Genomic DNA, 26,302 nt, shown 5'->3' with positions numbered 1-26,302 from the left:
TGCACCTCACCCAGTCTCACTCCTCAAGTCCCTCCATCACTACACATTCACTGGGAGACCACGGGTAAAAACTGACACTTCGATGCTTTACATTCCTTACACTGACTTATTTCAGGTGATTTCTTTAATTACTCCACAACTACTTTATTTATCTAAAAATCAAAGTTTAGTTGGGGGAGGGCACATGCGCCACCATGAGTGAGGTCAGAAGACAACCTGCAGGAACCAGGTCTCTTCTTCCACTATGCGGACTCCAGGAATCAAGCTCAGGGCGTCAGGCTTGGTGTCAGGTCTCTTTACCAGCTGAGCCATCCTACCAGCCCTTTCACAACTATTTTAGAAAGATAGACCTCTTCTGGTCTGTAAATTACTGATGAATGTTTCGCTTTGGCTATCTAATAAACAGGCTTGCTCACGTCTCCTCTTCAAGCTTTCCCAAATCCTCTACAATCAAAATGGAAAGGATTTTTGACATTCTCTTTGCTGTGAGAATTCTGGAGACTCATGAATCAGGGGCTGTCTACAAAAGAGGCATCTGGCAATGATTCGCCAACTATTTCTAGTTGTGAAATATTTATATTTAAAGTATTTAAAGTAGGGGATGAGAATGTAGTTCAATTGGTAGAATGCTTGCCTAGCATGGGTTCTGTTCCCAGGACTGCAGAAAACTGGGTAATCCCACCATTCAGGAAGTAGAGACAGCAGGACCAGGTGTTCAAGGCTCTCCTTATCAGCACACTGAGTTCAAGACTAGCCTGGAATACACGAGACCAGTTAAAAAAATACATAAAAATAAAGTTTAAAAAAATATGTACTAGCACCAAGTAGCAGTAGAGAAATTGGAAGGAATGCAGAAAAATCTGTAAAACCATAAAACCAGCCTATCTCTAAAATATTGTTATCTCTGCTCATCTCCATCTCAATTTTAAGAAACTGGATTCTAAAGTCTGGTCTTCAGTTGCTGGTGTCCTTTTTCTCCTCAACGCAACCAATGCTCTTGGTTCCCAGGACACTAACACTGCTCTGTGTGCAGCTCCGAGCTCACCCCTGGGAGTGCAAGACCTGTACAGTCAAACACTTCCTTAGCATCTTATAAGGAGAGGGCCCTGCAAGTGAACCACGTATCTCAGTCCTTTCTTCTCTTCCCTTCTCCTGTTCTTCCTTTTAGAGACATGGTTTCACTAGGGTACCCAGCCTAGCCTTGATTCCTAGATTTTCTTACTATTGCCTCTGAAAGGCTAGGACCACAGAAATACACCACACACCCAGCTCTACTTCTCTTCTTAATTCACTACTAAATCCCCTTTAGGCCTGTGCATTCATAAAAGGCCCCTCTTTAAACTTCTCATGAATTCATCACTCAATTTCCACCATTGTCACAGGAGTCCAAATTACCATCCTCATCTAGTGCAACCTCAACTGGTCCAGCTTGCTTCTGAGCTTGGACTGGTCCTTCCTCTCCAATTAAGTTACTTTCTCACCTAAATTCCTTCAGTGGTTCCCGTAAGCTCCAGATGAAACACAAAGGCCTAACAGTCTACATGCACACAACTTTGAATACCAAGATCTCATCTGATCTCCGAAGCTAAGCAGGTCCAGGCCGGTTAGTACTAGGGTAACAGATGCCTCACGTAATTTGCTAGACCTAGCATATCCACCCCACTCATCAACTCATCTCTGCTGCTCTCCCTTACTGTTACTTCACTTCTTTTGGTCTCCTAAGCATGCTACAGCCCTCACCACCATAACCCTCATTCCTCTTCCAGGGCAATCCTTTCCCTCCCCTCTCTACCCTTCTGCTGAGCAGTTTCTCTTCATCATTTAATTCTGAGAAGCCTTCTCTGACCACCAGACCTGGTGAGCAGCCATCCTTGCTCTTTGTCCTCTTACTGCTCTATCTTGTCTTCAGCAGTTACTGCACTCAATATACTATATTCAAACACACAAATATATTTATTCATAACCCTTGGTATATCTTTTTAAAAGGCTACACGATTTTGGAGAGAGGGATAAGAATAAACAAGAAGACTGAAGTATTTTTCATCTAGAGACAAGTTTTTCTTATATAGCCCTGGCTTTCCTTGAACTCACAGCATTCTTCCTGCCTGAGTGCCGCCATGCCCCATGCTGGGATTTCAGGTGCAATGTATTTGAAAACTGTATGGAATATTGAAAAGAAGAAAGGAACTGCAGGAAGCCTTTGGGCTGCGCTGGCTCCACAGCAACAGACAAAGCTCTAAACTTCCTTGAGTTACAGATGGCTGTGACGTTGGTTCTGGGACTCAAACCTAGGTCCTCCAGAAGAGAAGCCCACTGAGCCATCTCTCGGGAACCAAGAAGTTATATTTCTAATAATTTCAATTCTTTTTAAGATTTATTTACTTATTATATACACAGTGTTCAGCCTCCATGTATGCCTGCAGGCCGGAAGAGGGTGCCAGATCTCATTACAGATGGTTGTGAGCCACCATGTGGGTTGCTGGGAATTGAACTCAGGACCTCTGGAAGAGCAGTCAGTGCTCTTAACCTCTGAGCCATCTCTCCAGCCCCATAATTTCAGTTCTTTAAAGATGATGTGCTATGCATAGGACATAAAATGGTAACTTTTAAAAATTTTGAGACAGGGTCTGATGCAGCCTAGGCTGGCCTTGAACCCCCTATGTGGTCAAAGATGATACTGAACTTTGATCCTCCTGCTTCCATTTTTAGACTGCTGGGATCACAGTCCTGTCCACCACAACTGTTTATGCAGAGGTGGTGACTGAAGCCGAGGATTTTTGCACTTTACCAGCTGAGCTATATCCTCAACCAAAAGTGGCAACTCTTACTTAACTAAAACGAACCACTGATGACACTGCCACTTTAGCATCTGTGACTTAGGAGGAAGAAGCCCCAAGAACGCAGTGGGGGCACACACCTTTAATTTCGGCACTTGGGAGCCAGAGGTGAGCAGATCTCTCAGTTCAAGGCCAGCCTGGTCTACAGGGCGAGTTCCAGGACAGCCAGGGCTGTTACACAGAGAAACCCTGTCTCAAAAAAAATCGATAGGTAGGTAGGTAAACAGATAGATAGATGTATTATTATTATGTATTATAGAAATTCTTATTGTATTATAGAAATACTGTCTTTACTTCCCCTTACACGCCAAAATCACTATGATGGGGAAGTAAAAATAAGATTGCTAAGGAATCTCTGGAGATTGTGCCTCCCAGATGATGGAGAGGCTTCACGGCTAACGAGAGCTGGAGTTCCAGCAGGAGGGGTTATGAGAACTTCCGGGCACATCCAGTTATTAGGATACACCCAAACTTACATGCTCAAAAGAAAGGAAAACAACTGCCTGCAAGCCTGGAGCCCACATAAAAGTGAACGGAGAGAACTGCCTCTACCTCCACACCAGTGCTGTGGCCATGTGACCTCCCCACGTCTCACACACACATACACACACACAACCACTAAAAATCAAAAACTAAAATGTAGAGATTAAACACTCTAGAAATGATTTGGTGTTTATTATCTTCAAAATTGTAAATCAATCTCAAGAACAGACCTATAAAATGTCCCAAGGAAAATGACTACAGTATCTATTTAAGCATGCCTGTCTCACTCTTGATGAAAGGACAGTGATTCTAATAACCGACTCTGTCTTCACCCTGACTAATCGACACTTAGAAAAGCAATGCACAGGAAGAGCCCGTTCCCTAAACAATAGCTGGGGGTAATCTCAATTTCTCATTTGGCAGCATGTGTGCTAGAATAAATTAGTTTAGTTCACAGAATTGCTTTCAGCCACACAAGGGCTTAATAAAAATTAAATGAAAACAGTTTCATTTCTATAATTAAAAGCAATTAAGCATTTAGATATTGGCTTGCTGCATAATTGACAGTTAACTCTTCAAAATGAATTTCATAGCTGATGACTTAAGTCATTTGAAAAGCACCTTTTAATGTTCAAATCAAAAGAAATGTGGGTCAGGCACACGGGTGCATGCCTGTAACCCCAAGACTGGGAAGACTGAGAAGAGTAAAGAAGTGGCGGGCAGCCTGGACTACTATGTTCCAGGCCAGCATAGGTTTGGTTCCTAACAGGATACCTGTCACCCTTTCCTGGTTTCCATGGGCAACAGGCACACATACATACATACAAATACTCATACACTTAAAATAAAAATAAACAAATCTTTGAAGATTGTCTAATTCATTCTAAAAGTTGACAAGTTCTTTAAAAAGATTGATTGTGTGTGTGTGTGTATTGAGAGAGAGAAGACAGGCAGACAAAAAGATAGAAGATAGGGAGAGAGAGAGAGAGAGAGAGAGAGAGAGAGAGAGAGAGAACGCACAGATTGTCTTTTTTTCTGAGGGGAAATGGGGTGGGGATTAAGACAGTGTTTCACTTTGCAGTCTGGGTTGGCCTTGAACCCAAATCTGAGGTAACAGACATGCCCCACCCATCCTGAGTTCTAATAAAATAATATTCAGCTTCTATGGATGATTTGTGAACAAATCATAATTAGTAACTATGAAAGATGCACTGTTTATCTGGGTGTATATACACAGTTGCTTTCATGATGTTTGTGACAGGATCTCAATCATGCTGGTTTCAAACTCATTAACCTCCTGCCTCAGCGTCTTAAGAGCTGGGGTTATCAAGTACTTGGAATATAGGTGTGTGCCACCATGCTCAGCTCCAGGTGTGTGCTACCATGCTCATCTCCAGGTGTGCTCAGCTCTAGGTGTGTGCCATCTTTTCAAAGGTATTCCATTTAACCAGTGTGGTGGGGCATGCTTGCAATCCGCTACTGTGATGGCAGCGGCAGGAAGCCCCTGTGCCAGACAGGGTGAAGGAGAGAGTTGGTAAAACACCCTCTCCTCCCCAAGAGCACCATGTCATTGCTGTCTGTTTATGTCTCTGTCTGTTTATGTCTCTGTCTGTTTATGCACCTGTTTGAAGCAGAAAGGCTCATCACCTGGGGAAAATCATGTCTAAAATAAAGTAAAACTCTGAATTCTAACTAAGTGTCGACTAACAATAGAGTTGCTTGCTCTTTTTAGGAGGAAAGGAGGGCACAGTGCAAAAATAGAAAACAATATGATATGTCTAAAGTCTAAGTAAAAAGGTAAAAATCTAAGTAAAGATAAAAATAGCCATCTAAGTAAGTTCAAGTCAATTGAACATATACATATTTGGAACGTTCTTCATAAAGGCATCCTCAATAAACATAAGGACTAACTGGGCAGTTACAGAAGTGCCCCAAGACACAGAGAAATAAGAGCTCAAAAACATCTAGTCTATTGAAATTTATTTGGTTGGTTAATTGATTGATTGAGACAGGGTCTCACTATGTAGCCCTGGCTGGCCTGGAACTCATTATGTAGACCAGGCTAGCTCTGAACTCACAGATTTCTTACTTGCTTCTGTTTCTGTGCTGGGCTTGAAGAAAAGTATGTGCCACCATGCCCAACCCATCAACGGAATTTTTGTTTTTTACTTACATTCACTTAAAGTGTGTGTGTCTGTGTGTGCGTGCACATGCCACGGCATGAGGGTGGTGGAGGACAGAGGGCAACTTGAGGTTCTCTCTTTTCACCATATGGGTTTGGATCAAAGCCAGGTCCTCAGGCTTAGCAGTAAGTCCCTTTACCAACTAAGCCACCTTGACAGTTCTAGTCTATTTAGATTTGTGTGGCCCAAAAGTGCCCACAGACCTCAAAAAAAAAAAAATCTCCTACAGAACAAATTATTATTTATTAAAATAAAATTTTAGGACAGTGAGGAATCATAATTAAATCTCCACACTTTTTAAAGGTTGAGCCTATATTTAAATTACCACAGGAAAAGCAAATCAGATTTCATATCAGGAGGGCCTTCTGAAAAGTTAAAACACGTGTCTTAGCTACTGGCTGTCCAAAATAGTGGGTGTAATCTGCTAAAGCCCCCAGAGTGAATCCAGGCTCCCCAGTCACCCTAATACACACTCAGAGGCACAGTTGTACTTTGGTTTCATACTGACATTCTTCTGAGGAAGTTTTGTAGGTGCCTTGTAAACAGGAAAGAGTGCAAATGAGGTGTGTAACGCATGATACCTCAGCCTTCCTGCCACACGCAATTTCTAAATATAATACAAAATATTTGCTCCTATGGAGCTATCACTCTCCTTTGTACACCAGGAATTTCAATGACATAGTCAAAACACCAATAAAGCAACACACTACACAACAAAACACACTAAACAGTAAAACAACACACTAGTTTATAGACCCCTTTGGAATAGAAAGAGTTCATGTCATCAGAACAAGCCAGGATGCAATGAGTCTGAACCTAGCAGGATAATAAGTAATGAATTTGTACTTTTAATGAAAAAATAGTGTGTGTGCATATGGGTTATGTGCATGTATGTGCCTGGGGTATTTGGGGGGGGGGGGAATATACACATGTGTGCATGTGCAAGTGGAGGCCAGAGGTCAACCTTGAGTAGCTTCTTCAGTCACTGATTCAGCCAGAGTAGCTGACCAGAAAGTCTGGGGTCCTCCAGTCTTCACTTCCCCAGCACTAGGATTACAAGATTTTATCATTACATCCAGCTATCACCTGGGTGCTGGGGGATCCCAAGTCCTCACACTTACACAGCAAGAACTTTACCTTGCCAGCTTATATAAGCTTCTTTTGTCTTTTTTTTTTTTTTTCACAAGGGTTCCTGGAATCCAAGCTGACTTTGAAGTCACTATATAGCCAAGAATGACTTTGAACCCTCATTTCTCCCTAGTCCTGCCAAGTGCTTGGGTTGATGGCATGCACCATGTGCCCAGCTTTATCTGTGTCTTCTGAGACCCACGCTGGTATAGAAATCATTATTCTCCTGCTTCAGTCTTTGGAATACAGAGATTACAGTTGTGTACCAATGTATGGCCATATATGGCAAACAGACAGAGCTGAGAGAAACCAAGCGTCCAACACAGGAGGACCCAGGTGGAGTCACACCTCTATTTACTGTCACTGGGGAGACATGTCCCATATGCCCATGCCGATTCTTCCTGCCCACTTTAACTAGCCCTCCTCTTCCGTGATCGCTGCCCACTAAGCACTGTATTTACAGGAGGATATAATAGCCACTAGGATGACTAGGGTCTCCAGAAAACATTGTTCCACATGGTCTTGGAAGATATTGCCTGCAGTTCAGGGCATTTTTGTAGTAGTATTTTGCCTAACCTCCTTTTTTCCTTTTCTTTTTGGAGATAGAATTTTACTATACATGAAGCCTTGGCTGGCCTGGAACTCAAGACTATGTTGATCTCAAAGAGATCCAACTGCCTCTGCCTTCCCAGTTCCAGGATTAAAGGTGCACACTACCACACCCAGCCCTAGTCCACCTTCTAAACATAACTTGTAAATTCTGGGTAGTATGAGCGACAGATGGATCCAACTCACAGTGCTTCCTGTCTCCTAGAAAATATGTTTATCATCTCAAATGTCCTTATAATATTTCTATCATCGATTAGGTTAGCAGTCCTTAAATTATGGTCTGTAATTTTTTTGCAGAAGGTCAAGCAGCTTTCAGAACATGGTTTGACTGCTCCTGCCACTCCTGCTACATGCTCTGAATGTGTAAGGGCAACACGTGCTGACACGCTAGTGCCTAACAGATCTGTGTTCCTCCCTGCTGCACACTCTCCGCAACAGAAATTGTATTTTTGTTTTTCTCTAAATTTTTGAGGCAGGGTCTTCCTATATAGCCCTGGTTGGCCTCAAGACTACATTAGCCTTGAACCTGTAGTGATCCTCCTGCCTCTGCTTCTTAAATTGCACAATCACAGGAAGGTGACACAATGTCCAGATTAAGAGTGTTCTTGGCAGAGGCAAATAAATCTCTGTATGTTCAGGGCCATCCTGGTTTGCAAAGTGAGACCCTGTTTAAAAAAAAAAAAACCAAAACCAAACAAATAAACAAACTGTTCTTGATGGGCCTGGGGATAAAACCCAGTTGGCAGAGCACATGCCAGGCATGTGCAAGACCTCACATTTAATCCTTAGCACTAAAATGCTAGCGGGGCACTGTGTTGAATACCCGTAAACCCAACCCTCAGGAGGCTGAAGCGGGAGGACTGTGATTTCTAGGAGAGCCTGGGCTCTCCAAGACTCTGTTAAAAGAAGGCTGGTTGCGGGGGGGGGGGGGGGGGGGGGGGAGCAAGGGAGAACAGGAAGGAAAGAGAATGGGGGGAGGACACAACACAGAGGCAGACAGAGAAGTCAGAGAGAGAGAGACAAAGAAAGAGAAAGACAGAGAGCCACACACAGAGAAATAAAACATTTGAAGCAACAAACATGATAAATTTTATTGACTCTTGACCCTCAGGACTATCTTCTTGTCACTAACAGGAAGTGTGTCAACACTTGTGAGCATCTTAAGTGTACCTGAAGCGCATCTCAGGAGCAGCACTTGTGTGTACTGAATTATTTGCTCTGTTCGAATGGCTTCATTTTGTTCAACAATCAACTGAAACCAACAATAGCGATGACACTCAGTATATTCCAGACATTTTCTCAAAAAGAACAAAGTAGGCTTTTTGCTTCAAAGACAACAACTGGCAGTATTTGTGATAAAATTTGAGTTTTCAAGTAAAAATCAGAAAGCTAGGTAGGCTGTGTCTACAGAAGACAACCTACAGTTTTCTAGTTCTTAGGAAGACGGTTAAGGGCTGGGTGGGTAGCACAGTGGCAGGTGAGCTTAGTGTGCAGGAGGCCTCAATTCCCAACACCAAAACCCCAAACCCAACCAGACCAAGCTTCTGATTAAATCAGTGATGTTAGTAACAAACTGAATTTTTTCCAATGTATTATGTATTAATAACTCAGTAAGCCTGTTTTTCCTAGTGAAGTCAGAAAACTATGGTGCTATAGAAAAGGTGAGATGGTAAGTGGATGTTAATGCAATAGAGTATAATATGTTCATTGAAGGAGCTGGTGAGATGGCTCAGCCATAAAGAGCACTTGCTGTTCTAGCAGAGGACTGGGTTGGGTTCCCAGCATCCAGACTGAATGGCCCCCAACCACTCCAGTTCCAAGGGATCCAACACCCTCTTCTGGTCTCTATGAGAACTGTGCAAATGAGGAATACAAGCAGGCACACACATATACACATAAATTAAAATAAGGTCAGAGTGGGGCACACCTTTAATCCGAGCACTTGGGAGGCAAAGGCAGGCAGATCTCTGTGAGTTCGAGGCCAGCCTGGTCTACACTGCAAGTTGTAGGACACCCAGAGCCCCATGGTGAGACCCTGACATAAACAAAACAAAACAAAAACCCCAGTAATAAATAAAAACACTTTTAAAATGTTAATTGCTTTGGTTTCAGATCCTTTCAGAAACTTTTGGTGGCAGTGTCAAAACAAAGCCAAAGGTCACTAAAATATTCCTCCCTTTTCCAATGACCTATGTATGGGATTGAATTGTCTTCATATAGTTGAACCAAAAACTGCAGTATAATTTTTGTTTTTCTGAGACAGGTCTCATATATTTCAAGCTGGCCTTGAAGTCATGATGTACCCAAGGCTGATCTCTAGCTCCCCATGCTGGGACTATAGTCATTGGCTACCATGTCTGACAACAATGCAATATATTTAAGAAAGAAGTAAATATAAAAATCTAGTTGTCTTCTACTAAACTGCAAATTAAAGAGATTTGCAGATATGTAAAAAGGGTGCCTCTTTTATCTTGATAACACATCATGCTATCATGTACTGGGTTTATTATTAACTAGTAAGACTTGTGGAACAACTTATTTTAACTTTTAAAAAAGATTTATTTATTATGTATATAGTGTTCTGCCTGCATGTATGCCTGCATGCCAGAGGAGAGCGCCAGATCTCATTACAGATCGTTGTAAGCCACCATATGGTTGCTGGGAATTGAACTCAGGACCTCTGAAGAGTAGCCAGTGCTCTTATCTGCTGAGCTATTTTTTTTTTATTTGAACTTTTATTTTTTTTTTCTTTTTTTCTTTTGGTTTTTTGAGACAGGGTTTCTCTGTGGCTTTGGAGCCTGTCCTGGAACACCCTTTGTAGACCAGGCTGGACTCAAACTCACAGAGATCCGCCTGCCTCTGCCTCCTCCCGAGTGCTGGGATTAAAGGCGTTCGCCACCACCGCCTGGCCTGCTGAGCTATTTTTATTTTAATTTTTAGTGTCATAAATATAGATATATAGCTGGGTGTGGTGGTACATGCCTACAATTCCAGCACTCAGAAGGCTGAGGCAGAAGGCTAATGCATACAAGGTTATCCTGGACTACATAGTAAGACTCTGTTTCAGATAGACAGACAGACAGATAGATATATAGATAGGGTCGTGATTTGAATAGGAATGGCATAATAAACACTACTTGCTCAAAGACTAGCCTGGGCTTAGCATATAAGAAATGCAGAGGTTCTGCAAGACTATTTCCCTAAATCTCAGTGCAGCAAAAATGATTAGGCTGCGTTTACTGGAAGACACAGGGAAGTGTGATTACAGAAAGGAGGGTGGTAGCAAGTTCCCATCACAAAGCTCCACCAATGTTAGTAGGGTCATTCTTAAGACCCTCATGTCAGTTTCTGTCTCTTCTCAACTTGATACCAGCTAGGAAGCTTTTGAAAGGAAAGATTACCGTGGGGGTGTCCACAGTCAGTGGACTCGATGTGGGAGGAGACTGAGAGCATTCAACAGGCAACGGACTGCATGTCAGCCGCCACGACTCTAAAGACGGACTTACTTAAAATGACTTAAACAACAGAAGGAGACAACCCAGAGTCAAGATTAAATACTGGAAAATAAGCTTCTCTCCTCTAATCCTCCCCATGGCACCACCCCGAAATGGGCAGTTCCTCACTGATGGGGAACTAACCTGCTAAGGGGTGGAGCTGGAGTAGTTTTGGAAGCATAATCTAAATCTGTTTGTTGCTCTCTATATTACAGAGCTCAGAACTAGGAAGTACACATTTTCTGCTACTAATAAAATTAGATGAAATGTAGTGCATTTCGGGCTGGCTCAGTGGGTAGAAGTGTTGGCCATACAGGAACCCACAGTGGAAGGAGAGAACTGATCACACAACCTCCATGTGTGCAATATGGCATATGCGTGCCTGTGTGCCTGGGTCCTCTCTCTCCATCCACCTCCTCCACTATAATTATATATATATTTAAGTGACCTGATTTGGAGCATATGAAAAACAAAAAGAATTAGGATGTACAACACTTAAGAAAAAAAATGTAGAAAGTAACAAAGCACAGGGTTCTGCAGCATGGATTTCTAACTAGAAAATCTCAATTATTGTTCCTCCTTGGGGATCCTATGATGACAACAAGAAAAGATGATCATGTGACCAACCAGGTAACACACTATATGGATATAGCAGACACAGTTCCTTGGCTACTTATAAGACTAACACATTGAACGCCTGCAGCAATCCTAAGAAGTGGGCGCTATCATCCACACCATTTTCCAGAAAGGTGCAGTGACTGCTTGATGTCTCTAACCCAGGCAAAGGCTCCGAACTCAAGCGTCACAAGGAGACACACCAGTGATTCTCAGCACAACTTGAGTTTCTTACCTCTGGCTTGCTGAGGCTAGATGAAACCAAGGAACCAGAGCCCACGTCCAAATCCCACTGCTTTTTACCATGATTCTCAGCATCCAGGGCAGCAATTCTTCCATCTAAAGTGCTGATAATTACTAAGGATCTGTAAATGAAAAAATAAAGAGAACAAACTTAGGAAAGCAATCTAAGACAATGTGCACTTACCCTCTCAAGTGAAAGGAAAGTAGTCCCATCAGTAAGAAGAGGGGACACCACTGCCCCTCAGTCTCTAAGGTCTTGTCACCTATCTGTCTCTGCAACAAGACACCAACTTCAGCACGCCCTCTATCTGCTCAAGTCTCCCAAGAAAAGCCCTCAATTCCTAGGTCTCCCCTCCACCATGAAGATCTCAACATCCCTGGCTGTCCTCTCCTCCTCTCTTTCCCCACCTCCGGAGATCCATTTGCAACACATTCCTCCCCAAACTTTCATGTATGGTGTATGTATGTATGCGTGCGCAAGTGTGTGTGTGTGTGTGTGTGTGTGTGTGTGTGTGAATCCCAGGGGTCTTCCTGTATCTGCTTACCCAGGGCTGGGATTACAGTAGTGTGCCAAGACACCCAGTTTTTGCCTGGGCCCTCATGCTTATGCAGCAAGCACTTACCCAAATGAGCTCTGACCCAGGCTCTCTTCCCAAATTTTCACTCTGCTGCTTGCTTTTCTAGAACTTTCCCTAAGAACACTGCTTCCCTATTGAAGAGAAGACATCCTCCTATCACGACTCTTGACTACCAGGTTTTTATCTCCTTGCTACTTCTAGCTCATTTCCTCCTTCTCCCTCAGAATTCTTGGGATCAGACTGTTCCATTCATCACCCCTCCTATGGTCCTGCACTGACCCTTATTCCTTCAAGAGTTTAGCTGCTGGGGACTCACCATCCCACATTTCTTCTGCTCAGTTCTCTGGGTTTTTACTGTGTCTACCTTGCATCGGCCTCTCCTGTCAGATCCCTGAGTCTGTCAGGACCACATTTCAGGCATCTCACCCCAAGCCCAGGTCTTCTCTTTACCATTCACTTCCTCTTCTTTGACTCCAACAAACCTCTGACCCCACCAGGAGGTGTAAGTCACTGACCCTACAACCCTTACTACCTTCTTGCCCTCACCTCTCTCTCTTATTCACAACTGTGAGAAAAACATTTCTGTTGTTTCTAGCCTCCCAGTCTAAGGCAACTTGAATACACAAGAATAGGATTCCAATCTCCTATAATGCCCAATGTAAAATCAGAACCAGCTAGTCCTGGTAGATGTTCTCAGCATCTGGGACGTTGAGGCAGAAAAATTAAGACCTTCAGGCCAACTTGGACTACACAGAAAGACCCTGTCTCATAGGCCCCTCTTGAAAAACCCCGAAAGTCTAAATACTAAACACTCTTACTTCTAGTCTCTAACCCCTCTCTTGGGTCTTTCTAATAACAAAACTCCCATGTACCAAAGCAGTTCTCTCTGGAGTCACTACTGACCTTCATGATGACAAATTCTCAGGGCTAAGTAGACTCTTGCACTTTGGGAAACATACGGAAACCAAGTTTCTCTATAGCTTTGGAACCTGTCTTGGAACTAGCTCTTGCAGACCAGAACTCACAGAGATCTGCCTGCCTCTGCCTCCCGAGTACAGTGCTGGGATTAAAAGAGTGTGCCACCACCACCTGGCTGGGAAACATACTCTTTATGTAGCTTCTAAGATACCGTATTTTCCTGATTTATGCACATATTTATTTTTCCAGAGGCCAGGCCCCCCATCTATCTATCTATCTATCTATCTATCTATCTATCTACCTACCTACCTATCTACACACACAAAGAGAGAGAGAGAGAGAGAGAGAGAGAGAGAGAGAGAGAGAGCGCGCGCGCAAGCACCCTGGCTGTCCAGGATGTCATTATATAGACTAGGCTCAAACACCATTCCTAGATATTTTTCTAATATTCTTTTCCCTGAAACAGACAGAGACTACTGCAAAAGGCCACAACCAATTAAATGCAGAAGACAAGAGATTATGAGATAATGTGGTACCCAGTCTTAACTACTACATATACAGCATAACTTCTAAGGAAAGTTTGTAAGAATCAGAGGAACAGGAAGTTTGCTGTGAGACTGTGTCTCCTAGAAATGTCAGAGAAGCTACATCCCTGAATTTTCATTAAGATGGCTGTCGAAACAAGACCTGAACAATAACAACACCAATGGACATGGTAACTTTGGAAGGGCCAAAGCTCATAGGGCCTCAACCCTAAACAAAAAACTAGCAGCACTAGGGAATGCTGAGAGTGGGAGAAAGTCTTCCTCAGGGAAAGGGGCTCCCTCATCCCTCACAATTGATTATCTAATATCAAGTGGTCAGTCCCGAAACATAGAAGTAACTCTATATGGAATGGACAGGTTGTATTTATATATTTAAGAAGGAGAGACAGAGAACAATTAAAGAAAAAAAAGGCCATGAATTTGAGAGAAGGGAGGAAAGTGAGAATGATTGGAGGGAGGAAAGGGAATAGGGAGATTATGTAATTATATTTTAATTTTGAAAATAAATATTATAACAATTATTTTTTCACTCAATTCTATGATCTTCTTTCTCAGTTCCATTTTCTGGTTCCTCTTCATCTTTCTTGCCTCTTAAAATAGTCTCTCTTATGTTTAACTATCTTGGTGATCTCAGCCAGTCTCATAGCTTTAAACATACCTCTGTGCTGGAAGTTCCAAAACTTCTGTCTCTGGCTCTAGGCCTCTCCCCTGAGGTCTGGACACACATGTCTGAATACTATCATAAAGTTCCCTAGCAGGCTTCTTGGCATATCAAAGTTGACATGTCCAAAGTCAAGACTACCCTGAGGATTTCTCAAACAGTATAATTTTTCTTACTGTTATTATCTTTCTTTGCATGGGACATACACCCCAGAAACACAGCAGACTGTAAATTTCACACTGGATGAAAGAAAGAGTTGAACACCGGTTTCAAATGAACTGGTTTCAACTCCTAGTTAAACACTAGGAATTTCCTGGGCTTGTTTTCCTGCTTTAAAGACCACACAGGAGTCAGGGGTGAGAACTCAGCTGGTAAAGGTGCTTAATGCTGAGCACAACAGCCTGAGTTTGATTCCTTGGTAGACATGGAAAGTTAACTCCTGAAGGTTGTCCACTGACCTTCAAATGTGTGTGCTGAAGCACACACATAGCAGGAGCACAAACATACACACAAAACAAACAGTAAGTAAAAACTCACATCTTTTTAAAAGACCACACAGGCCAAGCAGTGGTGGCATATGCCTTTAATCCCAGCACTCAGGCAGAGGCAGGAGAATCTCTGTGAGTTCGAGGACAGCCTGGTCTATGAGAGCTAGTTTCAGGACAGGCTCTAAAGCTACAGAGAAACCCTGTCTCAAAGGAAAAAAATAAAAGACCACACAGATTCCAACTATGCATCGTTATGTTCCTGGTTAGGATTAGAAGGCACAATTACGCTCCTTGCATTGCATTTGATGTACAATATGCACAAAGTAAAGCTATAAGTTAATCAAGGAAATAAGTTCATATAAATTAATTTGAAGTCTCTCAAAGCACAATTTGTGAGGTGTTGTGATAAACCCCATGATCCCAGCCCTCAGGAGACAGAAGGATCTCCAGCAAGCCAGCCTGGGCAACACAGCAAATTTAAGAATAGCCTGGACTACATAGTAAAATCCTGTCTTAAAAACACACACACACACACACACACACAATATAAATTGCCAAATTATGCATTACTTTTCTTGTTTGGGGCTTTAAAGTAGTAACCCTTTATCTTATTTGTGAAAATAAAAACTTTGTCATATAACTTTAGTTGACAAGCCAAAGAAAAAGACCAGCCCAATTCCTTTTAAACTTTCTACCCGTTGCTGGAGCTGGCCTGAGGTCAAGAGATTCTCACCCCTAGTTATGCCGAGTGTTAAAAAAAAATAAAAGAAAACAAATGCTACGAAATCCTCTAGCTCTCGTGTTATAGGCCAGGGTGTCTGACAAGTTGGCAGTAACAGACTAGGAGTGTTCACTTTGGCTCCTTCCTATAGCATCTCAAGGGAGGGGTCCCTCGTGCCATAGCCGGAATCAGCAGCACAAGCAGGACAATGCAGACCCGAGGTTCTGCAGCTCACCTAATGACTGACAGAGAAGGATGCTCACGGCCACTGACTGGGAAAGCAGCATGAAGCCAGACTCTGCTGAAAACCAAAACGGTCCAGCTGACTACAGGAATAACAGAAGGACAGAGGTGCCACAGACACCAGAACAGAGAGATGAAAAGAGGGCCAGCAAAAAGGCATTTATCTCCCCGTGAATGCACTATTTCAAACAAGATGAAAACCCTGAACTTATTCAAGGATCAAAGAATTCACAGGTAGGGCCTGGAAGTCAGACCTGGTACACATCTCCATGGCTCTGCCCTGAATCTCCTCAAAGTTCACTCAGTTGGGGTTTTTATAATTTTTTATTTATGTATTTATTTTGCAATGTATATGTATTTCATGGCTAAAAAGGACAGCTGATGTCTTCCTCAGTTTCACTCAATTTTATTTAAAGATTTTGTTTTTGTTTTTGTTTTTTAAACAAGATTTATTTTTAGCTGGACTTGGTGGTGGACGCCTTTAATCCTAGCACTTGGGAGGCAGGCAGACTTCTGTTGAGTTCCAGGTCAGCCTGATCTACATCATGAATTCCAGGCCAGCCAAGGCTATATAGAGACCCAGATTTCCTCCCCCTCTTTCTGGCTCCCACAAACCTTTTATTTTCATTTATATGTTGTATGTGCATCTGTACATTTTGCATATGCAGGTCATGTTTGCAGGTGCTTGTGGAGTCAAAAGAAGATGTTGGATCCCCTGTAGCTGGAGGGGCTGCCTGACATAGGTGCTGGGAACCAAATTTGGGTCCTCTGGAAGAGCAGCAAGTACTCTTGAATGCTGAGCCATTTTTCCTGCAGCTCTACTTTATTTATTGAGACAGAATCTCTTTTGGAACCCAGAGCTTGCCAATTCCCTCTAGTCTAGTTAGTTTGCTGAGGGGGGTTGAAGGGGAGGAGTTTCGAGGAGCAAGTACCTTATCCACTGGGCCATTTCCTTGTTTTTAATAGATGAAATAGAGCTATTTCACTTAGCTCAATATAACCCAAATTGTCTGATCATAAAATTATTACAAACTATTAAAGGCTCACAAGACAATGAATCATGACATCCTGGGTGAATTTCATGCTAAGCTCGACTGTGCCAACTGATTTGCAACAGAGGAGGCATAGAGATGTAGGACTCCCCTCTGTATGCTATGAATATATTTTATTACCATTGGTTAATAAAGAAGCTGCTTTGGTCTATGGCAGGGCAGAATATAGGTAGGAGGAAAAACTAAACTGAATGCAGAGAGAAAGAAGGCAGAGTTAGGGAGACACCATGTAGCTGCTGAAGGAGAAAGATGCCAGAACCTTACCGGCAAACCACAAACATTATGGCAAAATATAAAATAATACAAATATGTAAGAGCTAGCTAGGAATGTGCCTAAGCCATTGGCCAAACGGTATTGTAATTAATACAGTTTCTATGTGATTATTTGGGTCTGGACAGCTGAGAACGAAAAAGCAGCCTCCATTTATAGTAAAGAATTCACGACTCATTAGAACATGATCTGCAACCACTTCTGCAAGCCCTAGGTCCTTAGCGTAGCGGAGCATCTGTTCGGGTTCCCAGTAAGCACCACTCCAACCCTTTCCAATTACTGCAGGAAGGGTTTCAGTGATCTACTCCCTTTACAAGTGTCCCACAGGGGCCTCTGCTTCCCACAGACTCTCCTCTGCCATTCCCACATCTCTTCCCAGCAGGCACTTTCTCTGTTTGCACTGCATGCTCTTCCTTGAACAAACCTATGTGGTATTTGCGGTTCACCATCCCTTTTACGACAACTCAGCAGGTAGGTTCTACCCCTTATCAGGATGTCACTGTCACATACAGAAAGTTAAACCTCTCACCAGTTTTCCCTCCCTCTTCTTCCTCTCTTTACACTGTACCCTAACATGCAATATATACCTCACTCCTATTGGTCTTGACATTAAGATCATTTTCATCAAAACATTGTAAAAACCTGACATATTTTCTGCCTTCAGGACCATTTCTTCCCTTTTCTGATGAGTCTGAGTTCACAGTAGAGCTCGGACTAACTTCTGCTGTGCCCACTGCTTTACACTTTCACAAATTAGCTCCTTTGTACTTTGCCAACCTCATTTTCTGTCTCTGCTGCCGAGCTAATCCCTTTTCCTCACACCTCTCAACCATGACAACCCCTCCAGGGGTTTCCAGCCTTCTCAACAAGGTTCCTTAGTTCATTCAATTATCACCCTGTCTTCAAACATTTCATTTGCCAAGTGCTTAATTCTCCAATAATGTTTTTACATTTTTTTTGTATGGGGGGAGCACACATGTGCCACAACCTGAATTGTGGATGTCTGAGGACAACAGAGGAGTTGGTTCTCTCATTTCCCAAGTGGGTCCTAGGGATGGAGATCATGTTACTGGGGTTGGTGGCAAGCTCCTTTACCTGCTGACCCATCTTGGTAGCCTGCATTGCCCAGCTTTAAAGAAAATATTTAAAACTAGCCTAAACAGGCATGGTTTCTGGAAAGAAAGAAGTATTATTGAAGGGTTGACATAATTTGAGCTCAAAGCACAAAGTTCACTCTTTTGTGTTTGTTTGTTGAGATGGGATATTTTATAGCCTCAGATACACTGTATATAGCAGAGGATGGCCCTGAAGACCTCAGATACACTGTGTATAACAGAGGATGGCCCTGAAGGCCTCAGATACACTGTGTATAGCAGAGGATGGCCCTGAAGACCTCAGATACACTGTGTATGTAGCAGAGGATGGCTCTGAAGACCTCAGATACACTGTGTATAACAGAGGATGGCCCTGAAGGCCTCAGATACACTGTGTATAGCAGAGGATGGCCCTGAAGACCTCAGATACACTGTTGTATGTAGCAGAGGATGGCCCCGAAGACCTCAGATATACTGTGTATGTAGCAGAGGATGGCCCCGAAGACCTCAGATACACTGTGTATAGCAGAGGATGGCCCCGAAGACCTCAGATACACTGTGTATGTAGCAGAGGATGGCCCCAAAGACCTCAGATACACTGTGTATGTAGCAGAGGATGGCCCTGAAGACCTCAGATATACTGTGTATGTAGCAGAGGATGGCTCTGAAGACCTCAGATACACTGTGCATAGCAGAGGATGGCCCTGAAGACCTCAGATACACTGTGTATAGCAGAGGATGGCCCTGAAGACCTGGCCCTTCTGCCTCTGAGTGCTGCTGGGATTACAGGTATGTGTCACCACACCTGGCTTGACTTTTTAATTAGTGTATTCCTTATGAAATATTTCATTTCATTCCATTATTTAAAAAATCTATAGTCCATGGATTTACACTGATCACAAAGATCCCCTATATAGATTAACAGTGATCTGGGAACTCAGGCTTAGAAGTCCTTCTAAATTCACTGTAAAACCCCCACTGTGTCCTAGCTTGTGATTCCACTGCCTATTCTGACCAAGAGAATTTCTTTTTTAAATTAAAATTTTATTTATTATTATTTGGATGTGTATATGCATGTGTGTGTGTGTGTGTGTGTGTGTGTGTATACACATGCATGTATATGGATATCACAGCTTTGGGGAGTCGGGTCTTTCCTTCCCTCTTACTTTTGGAGCAGGGTCTGCCGGGACACTGTGTATCCCAGACTAGATGACCTGCAAGTCTCTAATGATTCTCCTGTCTCTGCCTCCCATCTTGACATAGGAGTGTTGGGATTATAGATATGCCAGTCACATGGATTCCGGCAATCAAATGAAGTCATCGGGCTTCATGGAAACCATTTTGTCCACTGAACTCTTTCTCTGGCCTTTGACATTTCTTTGAAAGACGTATGTTATTTTATATGTATGAGTGTTTTACTTGCAAGTATGTATGTGTACCATGTGTGTGCCTGGTGCCTGTGGAGCTCAAAAGAGGATACAAGATCACCTGTAACTGGAGTAATGGATGGTTGTGAGCCACTATATAGGTGCTGGAACCAAACCTGGTCCTCTGCAAGAGCAGCAAGTGTTCTTAACCAGAGACACCTCTCCAGCTCCTGCCCTGACACTTCTTATATTCAAGGATTTGATAATATGATAGTGACATTCCCATTCTCTTCAGTTTCATGCCATTATGAGGATGCCTATCTACTACAATTTAGTTAATTCTGTAAACAAAGTTACTTCTGCCAGACTCTGAGCTCTCTCCACTCTCAGTGCCTGGCAGTGCCTAGCCTAGTAAAATAAGGAAATGTTTATTACACAAATCAATTACATGATGTAAAGACATTATCCACATCAAAAAGGCAGAGAGGCTGAGAAAGATGCAGAGAAATGGAACTTGCCTAGGACCACTCACAATTAAGTTTAGGACAGGACTGGGGAATACAGTCTTCCCAGCTGTTAGTCTATCAACTCCAAGTCTGCCCAAATGACTATTATGTTACTATAATATGCACTTTTTCCCCTTCCTTCCTTCCTGCTTCAGAAAATGTCATCAAAGTGTCATTTATCTTGTAACCATTCTGATTACGTCCTCAATTTAGAAGAAATTACTTCAGGCCAAATGAATACACAGACTGTGTTGGGTCTGACTTAATTTTAAAGAACCTTTGACTCTGGCTTAAGCTGCTCAGAACATCTGTCTACTGACAGTTAAATTTGCTGGATTCTGGTAGATGCTAAACTCCTTCATAAAGTCATTTCAAAGGAGTCTTAACTCCTATGGACTTCCCAAGCAGGTGACAGAAACCATTATCTGGATTAAATAATTTACATATTAGCAATTGTTTACTTTCTGCCCAGTGGTGTGTGTGGTACCTGCCTTTAATCTCCGCACTTGGGAGGCAGAGGCAAGCAGATCTCTGTGAGTTCGAGGCCAGCCTGGTCTACAGAGTGAGTTCCAGGATAGTCAGTACTGTTACACAGAGAAACCCTGTCTAGAAAACAAACACCCTGCTTACTTTAATATTTTCTATTTCTCTTCTTCTAATGAATATACTTTACAAACCTGATAATATGATTCGACTGGAAAAATATATACACATACATGTATATTTTCTGATAGGGCCAGGAATCTTCCACCAACACATACATTCAGTAAAAGAAACATGTGTTTTCATACAAAAAAATTAATACTGACTAGACTTGACTCCTTAGTACTCCTCTACTAAGTAAATCTTCCAATCAAGCTTCCTATATTTAATCATATCTTAAGAAGAGCTAGGCTTCTAATGAAAAAAATGTAATAGCTAAAACAACTATACTTAAATGTTTTTATATATCAGCTAGACCTTGAGGAAGCTTCAGCAAATCTACATGTAACACAAGAGTAACAGAGAGTCCTTTTTAAGACAGAAACTTTTTCTAGGCAAGATATGATGCCTCATGCCTATAATCCTAGCACAAGGGAATCTGGAGGATCATGAACTTGAGGCCAGCCTGGGCTATATTATAACACTCTGTCTAAACATCAACAACAACGAAACAACCCAGTATTTAGGTGGTAGAGGCCAGAGGATCATGAGTTCAAAATCAGCCTGGGCTACATGATGAAAAAAAAAAAGTATCTCTAATTTATACAATTAAGCAATTTTACTCAAAATGGCCACTCACAAATAGAACAGGGATTTAAAAACACTACATACCTAATTTCCTCCTCTTACATTTACCCCGTAAACTTGTTTGTTTGCCCTCTTGCTTTTGATGTTCCCAATTAAAGCCCTGGACATCACTGATGGTAAGTATTTGTCTATCACAGAGCTACACCCAGTGTCCCTCAGAGTGTTTTAGAACAAATTATATAAACAGCAGCTTTCACTAAAAAGAAAAGGAAAGAGGCAGGTGGGGACCTCAGGTAACTGGTGCTGAAGAGCCAAGTTCTAACTACTGTTCACAGCAACTGACAGACAGGTCCCTTTTGTAAAATAAACACACAGAGCTGGGTTCAAATGAAGACTAGCCTAATACCTGTCACAGAGTCCTAGGCATCAATGAAGTTGAAGGCAACTGTAGAGAGAAAAAACAGTCCATGTATCGGCCCAAAGCATGTTTAGTTTGGCTTACAACTTGTTTGGCAAGTTACATGTAAATTCCTCTTTAAATGTGATTTTGGTTAACCTCCAGAGTCTGGAGTGGGAAAAGTGAACACTGACAGGCCTATATGATTGACAATATTCTCTTTCAACACAACAGTCAGAGATACTATTTATTAATGACCTAAAGGGGATTTAAAACAACAAACAAAATACTATGATGATGAATTTGAAAATCTAGCGAAGGCCAGATTTCTGCACCTTTGCTTCCTATCCAGTCAGTCTGGGAAAAGACAGAGTCAAAAGAGAAATAAAGAGGAATTAAATCATCTTACATTTGCAAAATATTTGATGTTATCTCATTTAATCCAAAAACTTCCCTTAGCAGATGAACAGTGTACAGAGACACCAGGAAGAAATGTTAAGTTCAGTAATACTTGTGTTAGGAAGTAGGGAGAACAAGCAACGCAAAAGGAAATAAACTTTGCAATGAGTGTGACAATCAAGATTAAATTAGTTCCTTATAACTTCAGACCGTCTTTGGTGTAAAATGGCCAACCCCCTGCGGGAACCAAGTAACTCTCTGCAGGCCCAACCCACCGCAGGAACCAAGTAACAGTGTAGGCCCAACCCACTGCAGGGACCAACTAACACTTGGCAATTCGTTACAGGTTAGAATTAGAGCTGGTAATATAAACTCTGCCAGTATCCTTAAAGCCCAACAGTTAAGTGTGTGATTGGGATGATCTTCCCAATTCTCTCTTCTCTCCTCTCCTCTCCTCTTCTCTCTCTCTCTCTCTCTCTCTCTCTCTCTCTTTGGGGTGGGGGGGAGGACAGGACTGTGGGAGACCGCTACTAGAAAAACAAGTTTACATTTTTGGGAAACAAGAATATTTATCCAGTCAGTCACACGGTCTGAGATGCAGAGTGAACATGTCAAGTGCCAAGGGTAAAGACGAATGCCTATCTAAGGAGAAAATGAATCTCAATAGGTCTTGTCTTGCTATGCATCAAAAGACAAGACACAAAAACACAGCCCTTGATTCCCCACCTCCCCCTGTTCTGCAAGTGCCAGAGTTCTTCACAGCTGTCTGCAATCAACGCTTGGTTAACTTAGCTCTGTCCCTCCAGCCCTCCCCTTGAAACAAACAGGATATCATTCTATTGTTATGGAACTGATGTCTTCAGACTTTTTTTTAAACTTGTAAATAGCACTTAGAAAAAACCTTTTCTTTAACTTTGAATAAGTATCTCCAGCTGACCCAACTCACCCGTGGCTTCTCACTCATTTACACTATGCTAACTTCACACTACCGTGCAGTCCTATCCAGAGATCACATGCTCTCCACCAGGCGGATTTCTTCTAGTTTCACTCTTGTTTCTGAGTAAGGAAGAAAGTGGTCCTGCATTCTGTAATCCAGAACTCACAGCAATCCTCCCACCTCTGCCTCCCAGGTGCTGCAATTATAAGCAAGAGCCACCTCAAATAAAGAGCCACCTTTATTCCTTTCATTTTCTTTTTTAATTAATTAATTTTTATTTTTATTAAAAAAACAATCTTTTCTCATTTTACATGCCTATCCCAGTTCCCATTCCCTCCTTTCTTCCCGCTCCCCCAACCTTTCCCTCCCTCCAGCCCCCATCCACTCCTCAGAGAAGGTAAGGCTTCCCATAGGGAGTCAACATAATCAGACACATCACTTTGAGGCATTACCAAGGCCCTCGCCCCTATATTTAGGCTGAGTAAGGTACCCTCCAAAGAGAATGGGCTCCAAAAAGCCAGTTCAAGTACTAGGGATAAATCCCAGTACCACTGTCTATGGGTTCCACAGTCTGCTCCGGCCAAACAACTGTCACCCACATTCAGAGAGGGCCTAGTTGGTCCTATGCAGGTGTTCCCTCGCCCCCATCTGCCCACCCACTATAAAATTGGGAGGGGGAAAGGAAAGTAGAAGGAGGAGGGAGGACAGAAGGGGAGGGAGGAGGAGAACATGAGGGAATGGGATGGTCCAGATGGGGAAAGGACAGAGAGGGAGAACAAGGAAAGACATAGCTTGATTGTGGGAGCCATTATGGGGCTAGCAAGGATGTTCTTTTAGTATCCTTACCTTGGGTTTCAGTAAACCCTGTTGTTAGAGAAAGATTTCAGCATAACTTTTGCTCAGGCCTGACATTCAAGATAATATTTCTCAAACTAATGTGTATTTAATCATAGGTGATCTATTACAATATAGAGCTTAGTCAGTAGGTTGGGTGGTGCCTGACTCTGGAGGTCTAACATGTTTCCAAGCAATGACGTTGTTAGGGTAGGCACAGGCACACACGCACACATGTATGACAAAGGTTCTCAGCGTAATTTCCAGCCCCCGTGCCTCTTGCTGTCTGAAGTGCACTACTGTCTGCATTAACCCATTTCCAACTCTGTCCCAGCAATTTCTTGCCTGCGAACCTACCTCACCCCTTCTCCGAACACAGTGAAAACCACAAAAGCCTTGGATCACCCTGACGCTTCATTTGCACCGCTTCTCCCTGACCACTGACTGGACACTCCTACCAAGGGCTACCTGCTCAACCTCGGGACCCCCAGTGAATCTTGAGCTCTGAGGAGTTTAGTAAGGACCTGTTAGTGTGGGTGTGTGTTCTCAGGAAAACAAAATATTTCACTCTACTTCTTGCAATTTATTCTGGTAAATTACCACTTGTAACTTACAGCAGCTCCAAGATGTTTATCCAAATGTTTATGGATAATCTTAGGACTCAGGTTATTTCTAGTAGTCACTGGGTACATAGATCAAGGTTCGGATACTTGCTAGAACTTAGTAAATACTACGTTATAAACTTAAAATACTTTCTAATTTAATGGTTCTCTCTGTGTTGCTTTACCTAATGCTTTTATCACCCCTTTTGTTAAATAGTGCCACTTTCTCCACATGGGCTGTCTGAAAATACTTTATCATTATATTCCATGCAGACTTTGAAAATTGCTTCAAAATTTGTCTCTTGAATTTGCATGCTTATAAGGCTAAGAAACCCAGCTGAAATAAACTATGGTAACCCTCTTTAACTATCAAAGAACTGCCGGTATACAAGAACCTAACCAGAGCACTTCAACTTTAGTGTGTTCAAGAGCCGTCGGGGGAGCTTGTTCAACACGCAGTTTTCAGGTTTTTACCCAGAAAAGGTCTGGTTCAGTAAAACGGGGGCGGAGCCTAGAAAACTGTCCTTTAAACCAGCATCCCCCAGGCAATTCTGATGCAGGTGTTCCAGCAGATCTCAATTAGAGAAACGAAAAATCAAAACTCTTGACTAGGAGCCAGAAGGTATTTGTATTTGAAGGATACACGTAGACATCTCTTTTCAAAGTCCTTTCTCTAAACAGCTGTCGCGACGGCGCTGGAATAGAACGGGTCACATATTTGGGAGTAAGAGTGTAGAAAGGACCAGGAGGATGGCCAAGCCCGGAAACAACGAAAGCGAGGAAGTGGGCTTTCATCTCTAAGCCGGGTGCCGGGTTCTCCAAGCATCCCTCATACTCCTTTGAGGATGCTGTTGCCCTCCCACAGCCAGGACCAGACAAGCACTCTGAACGACGCAGGAAGGTGTCGCGGCTTTCTGCTTATCCGCAGTCACTCGCATCCCTGCGAGGGGCACCCGGATCCCGGTCCGCAACCTCTCACCTGCCGCGCGGCCGCAGGTCCACGTCGTCGTCCGGCTCGGTCGTGCGTGACTCATGTTCGCCAGCGGCGGCCGGCAGCGCCTCGGCGTCCTCCACGGTCACTTCGGCCGTAGCCACCGCAGGCACCCGCGCGGCAGAAGTCGGGGCGGCCGCTGCCCCCAAGCCGAAAGCCGCGTCCGCCGTGGGCGCGGGCAGGCTGCGGGCGCGCGTGGCCGCCGAGATCCCCGCCGCGCAGCCCAGCAGCAGCAGCAGCAATAGCGCGCGCGGCCCGGCCCGGGTGGCGCGCTCCATCAGCGGCCCGCCCCACGCGCGGGCATGGAGTCCCGGCCGTCGGCGCCCGCCCGTCCCGCCGCTCGGAGCCTCGGAGCACCACGAGCGCGCGCCACGGACCCCGCCGCTTCCCGACTTCGCGCCGCAGCAGCAGGGCTGCCCAGCCACGTCTCAGCCACCGCCACCTGAGTGACAGCCTAGTGCGGACATCGCCCATTGAGCGAGCGGTCCGCGCTTCTGCTCTGCGATTGGCTGCGCGCCCTGCCACTCCGAGCCAGGCGGGCGCATTCCCAGTTGTCAACATCATGCCTACCAATCAAATTGTAGTTTTGCGTGTGGAAGCCTTGCCCTTTTCCGGAAGCTATGACCAATGAGAAATATCCCTCCCCTGAGTCCTCTTTACTGATTGGTGAGCCTTTCCGGTTCCCGAATGCCTTTTCTGGAACAGATTGGCCCGTTCTGCGATTGGACTCGCCTCCCAAAGTGAGGCGCTGGAGAAGGCTTGGAACTCATTGGTGCAAGTGCATGCCCCTCAAAGGCGCGAGATAACTGCGTCTTGATTGGTTGGAAGCGGCACTTAGTACGTGGCCGATTCTGACTGTGAAGAGGACAGTCCCCA

General features: G+C 43.5%; 1 protein-coding gene across 1 annotated transcript in view; it reads right to left on the bottom strand.

Annotated features, from left to right (window-relative positions):
- The window catches only part of Eif2ak3 (eukaryotic translation initiation factor 2 alpha kinase 3), a 69,020-nt gene extending 43,135 nt beyond the window's left edge, over positions 1-25,885 (bottom strand). Inside the window, exons 1-2 of the mRNA XM_041636932.1 lie at positions 25,415-25,885; positions 11,585-11,714 (exon numbers count right to left, since the gene is read on the bottom strand). Of these exons, the coding sequence (XP_041492866.1) occupies positions 11,585-11,714; positions 25,415-25,704 (420 nt within the window). The 5' untranslated portion in view covers positions 25,705-25,885. The remainder of the gene's footprint in view (positions 1-11,584; positions 11,715-25,414) is intronic.
- Between the last annotated feature and the right edge of the window lie 417 nt (positions 25,886-26,302).

The sequence above is a fragment of the Microtus oregoni genome, unplaced genomic scaffold (assembly GCF_018167655.1).
Source record: "Microtus oregoni isolate MIOR12 unplaced genomic scaffold, Mior012 000002F_ref0000024, whole genome shotgun sequence".
Lineage (NCBI taxonomy): Eukaryota > Metazoa > Chordata > Mammalia > Rodentia > Cricetidae > Microtus > Microtus oregoni.
Note: the sequence above shows the minus strand (reverse complement) of the source record. Positions and strands in the feature narration are given on the sequence as shown.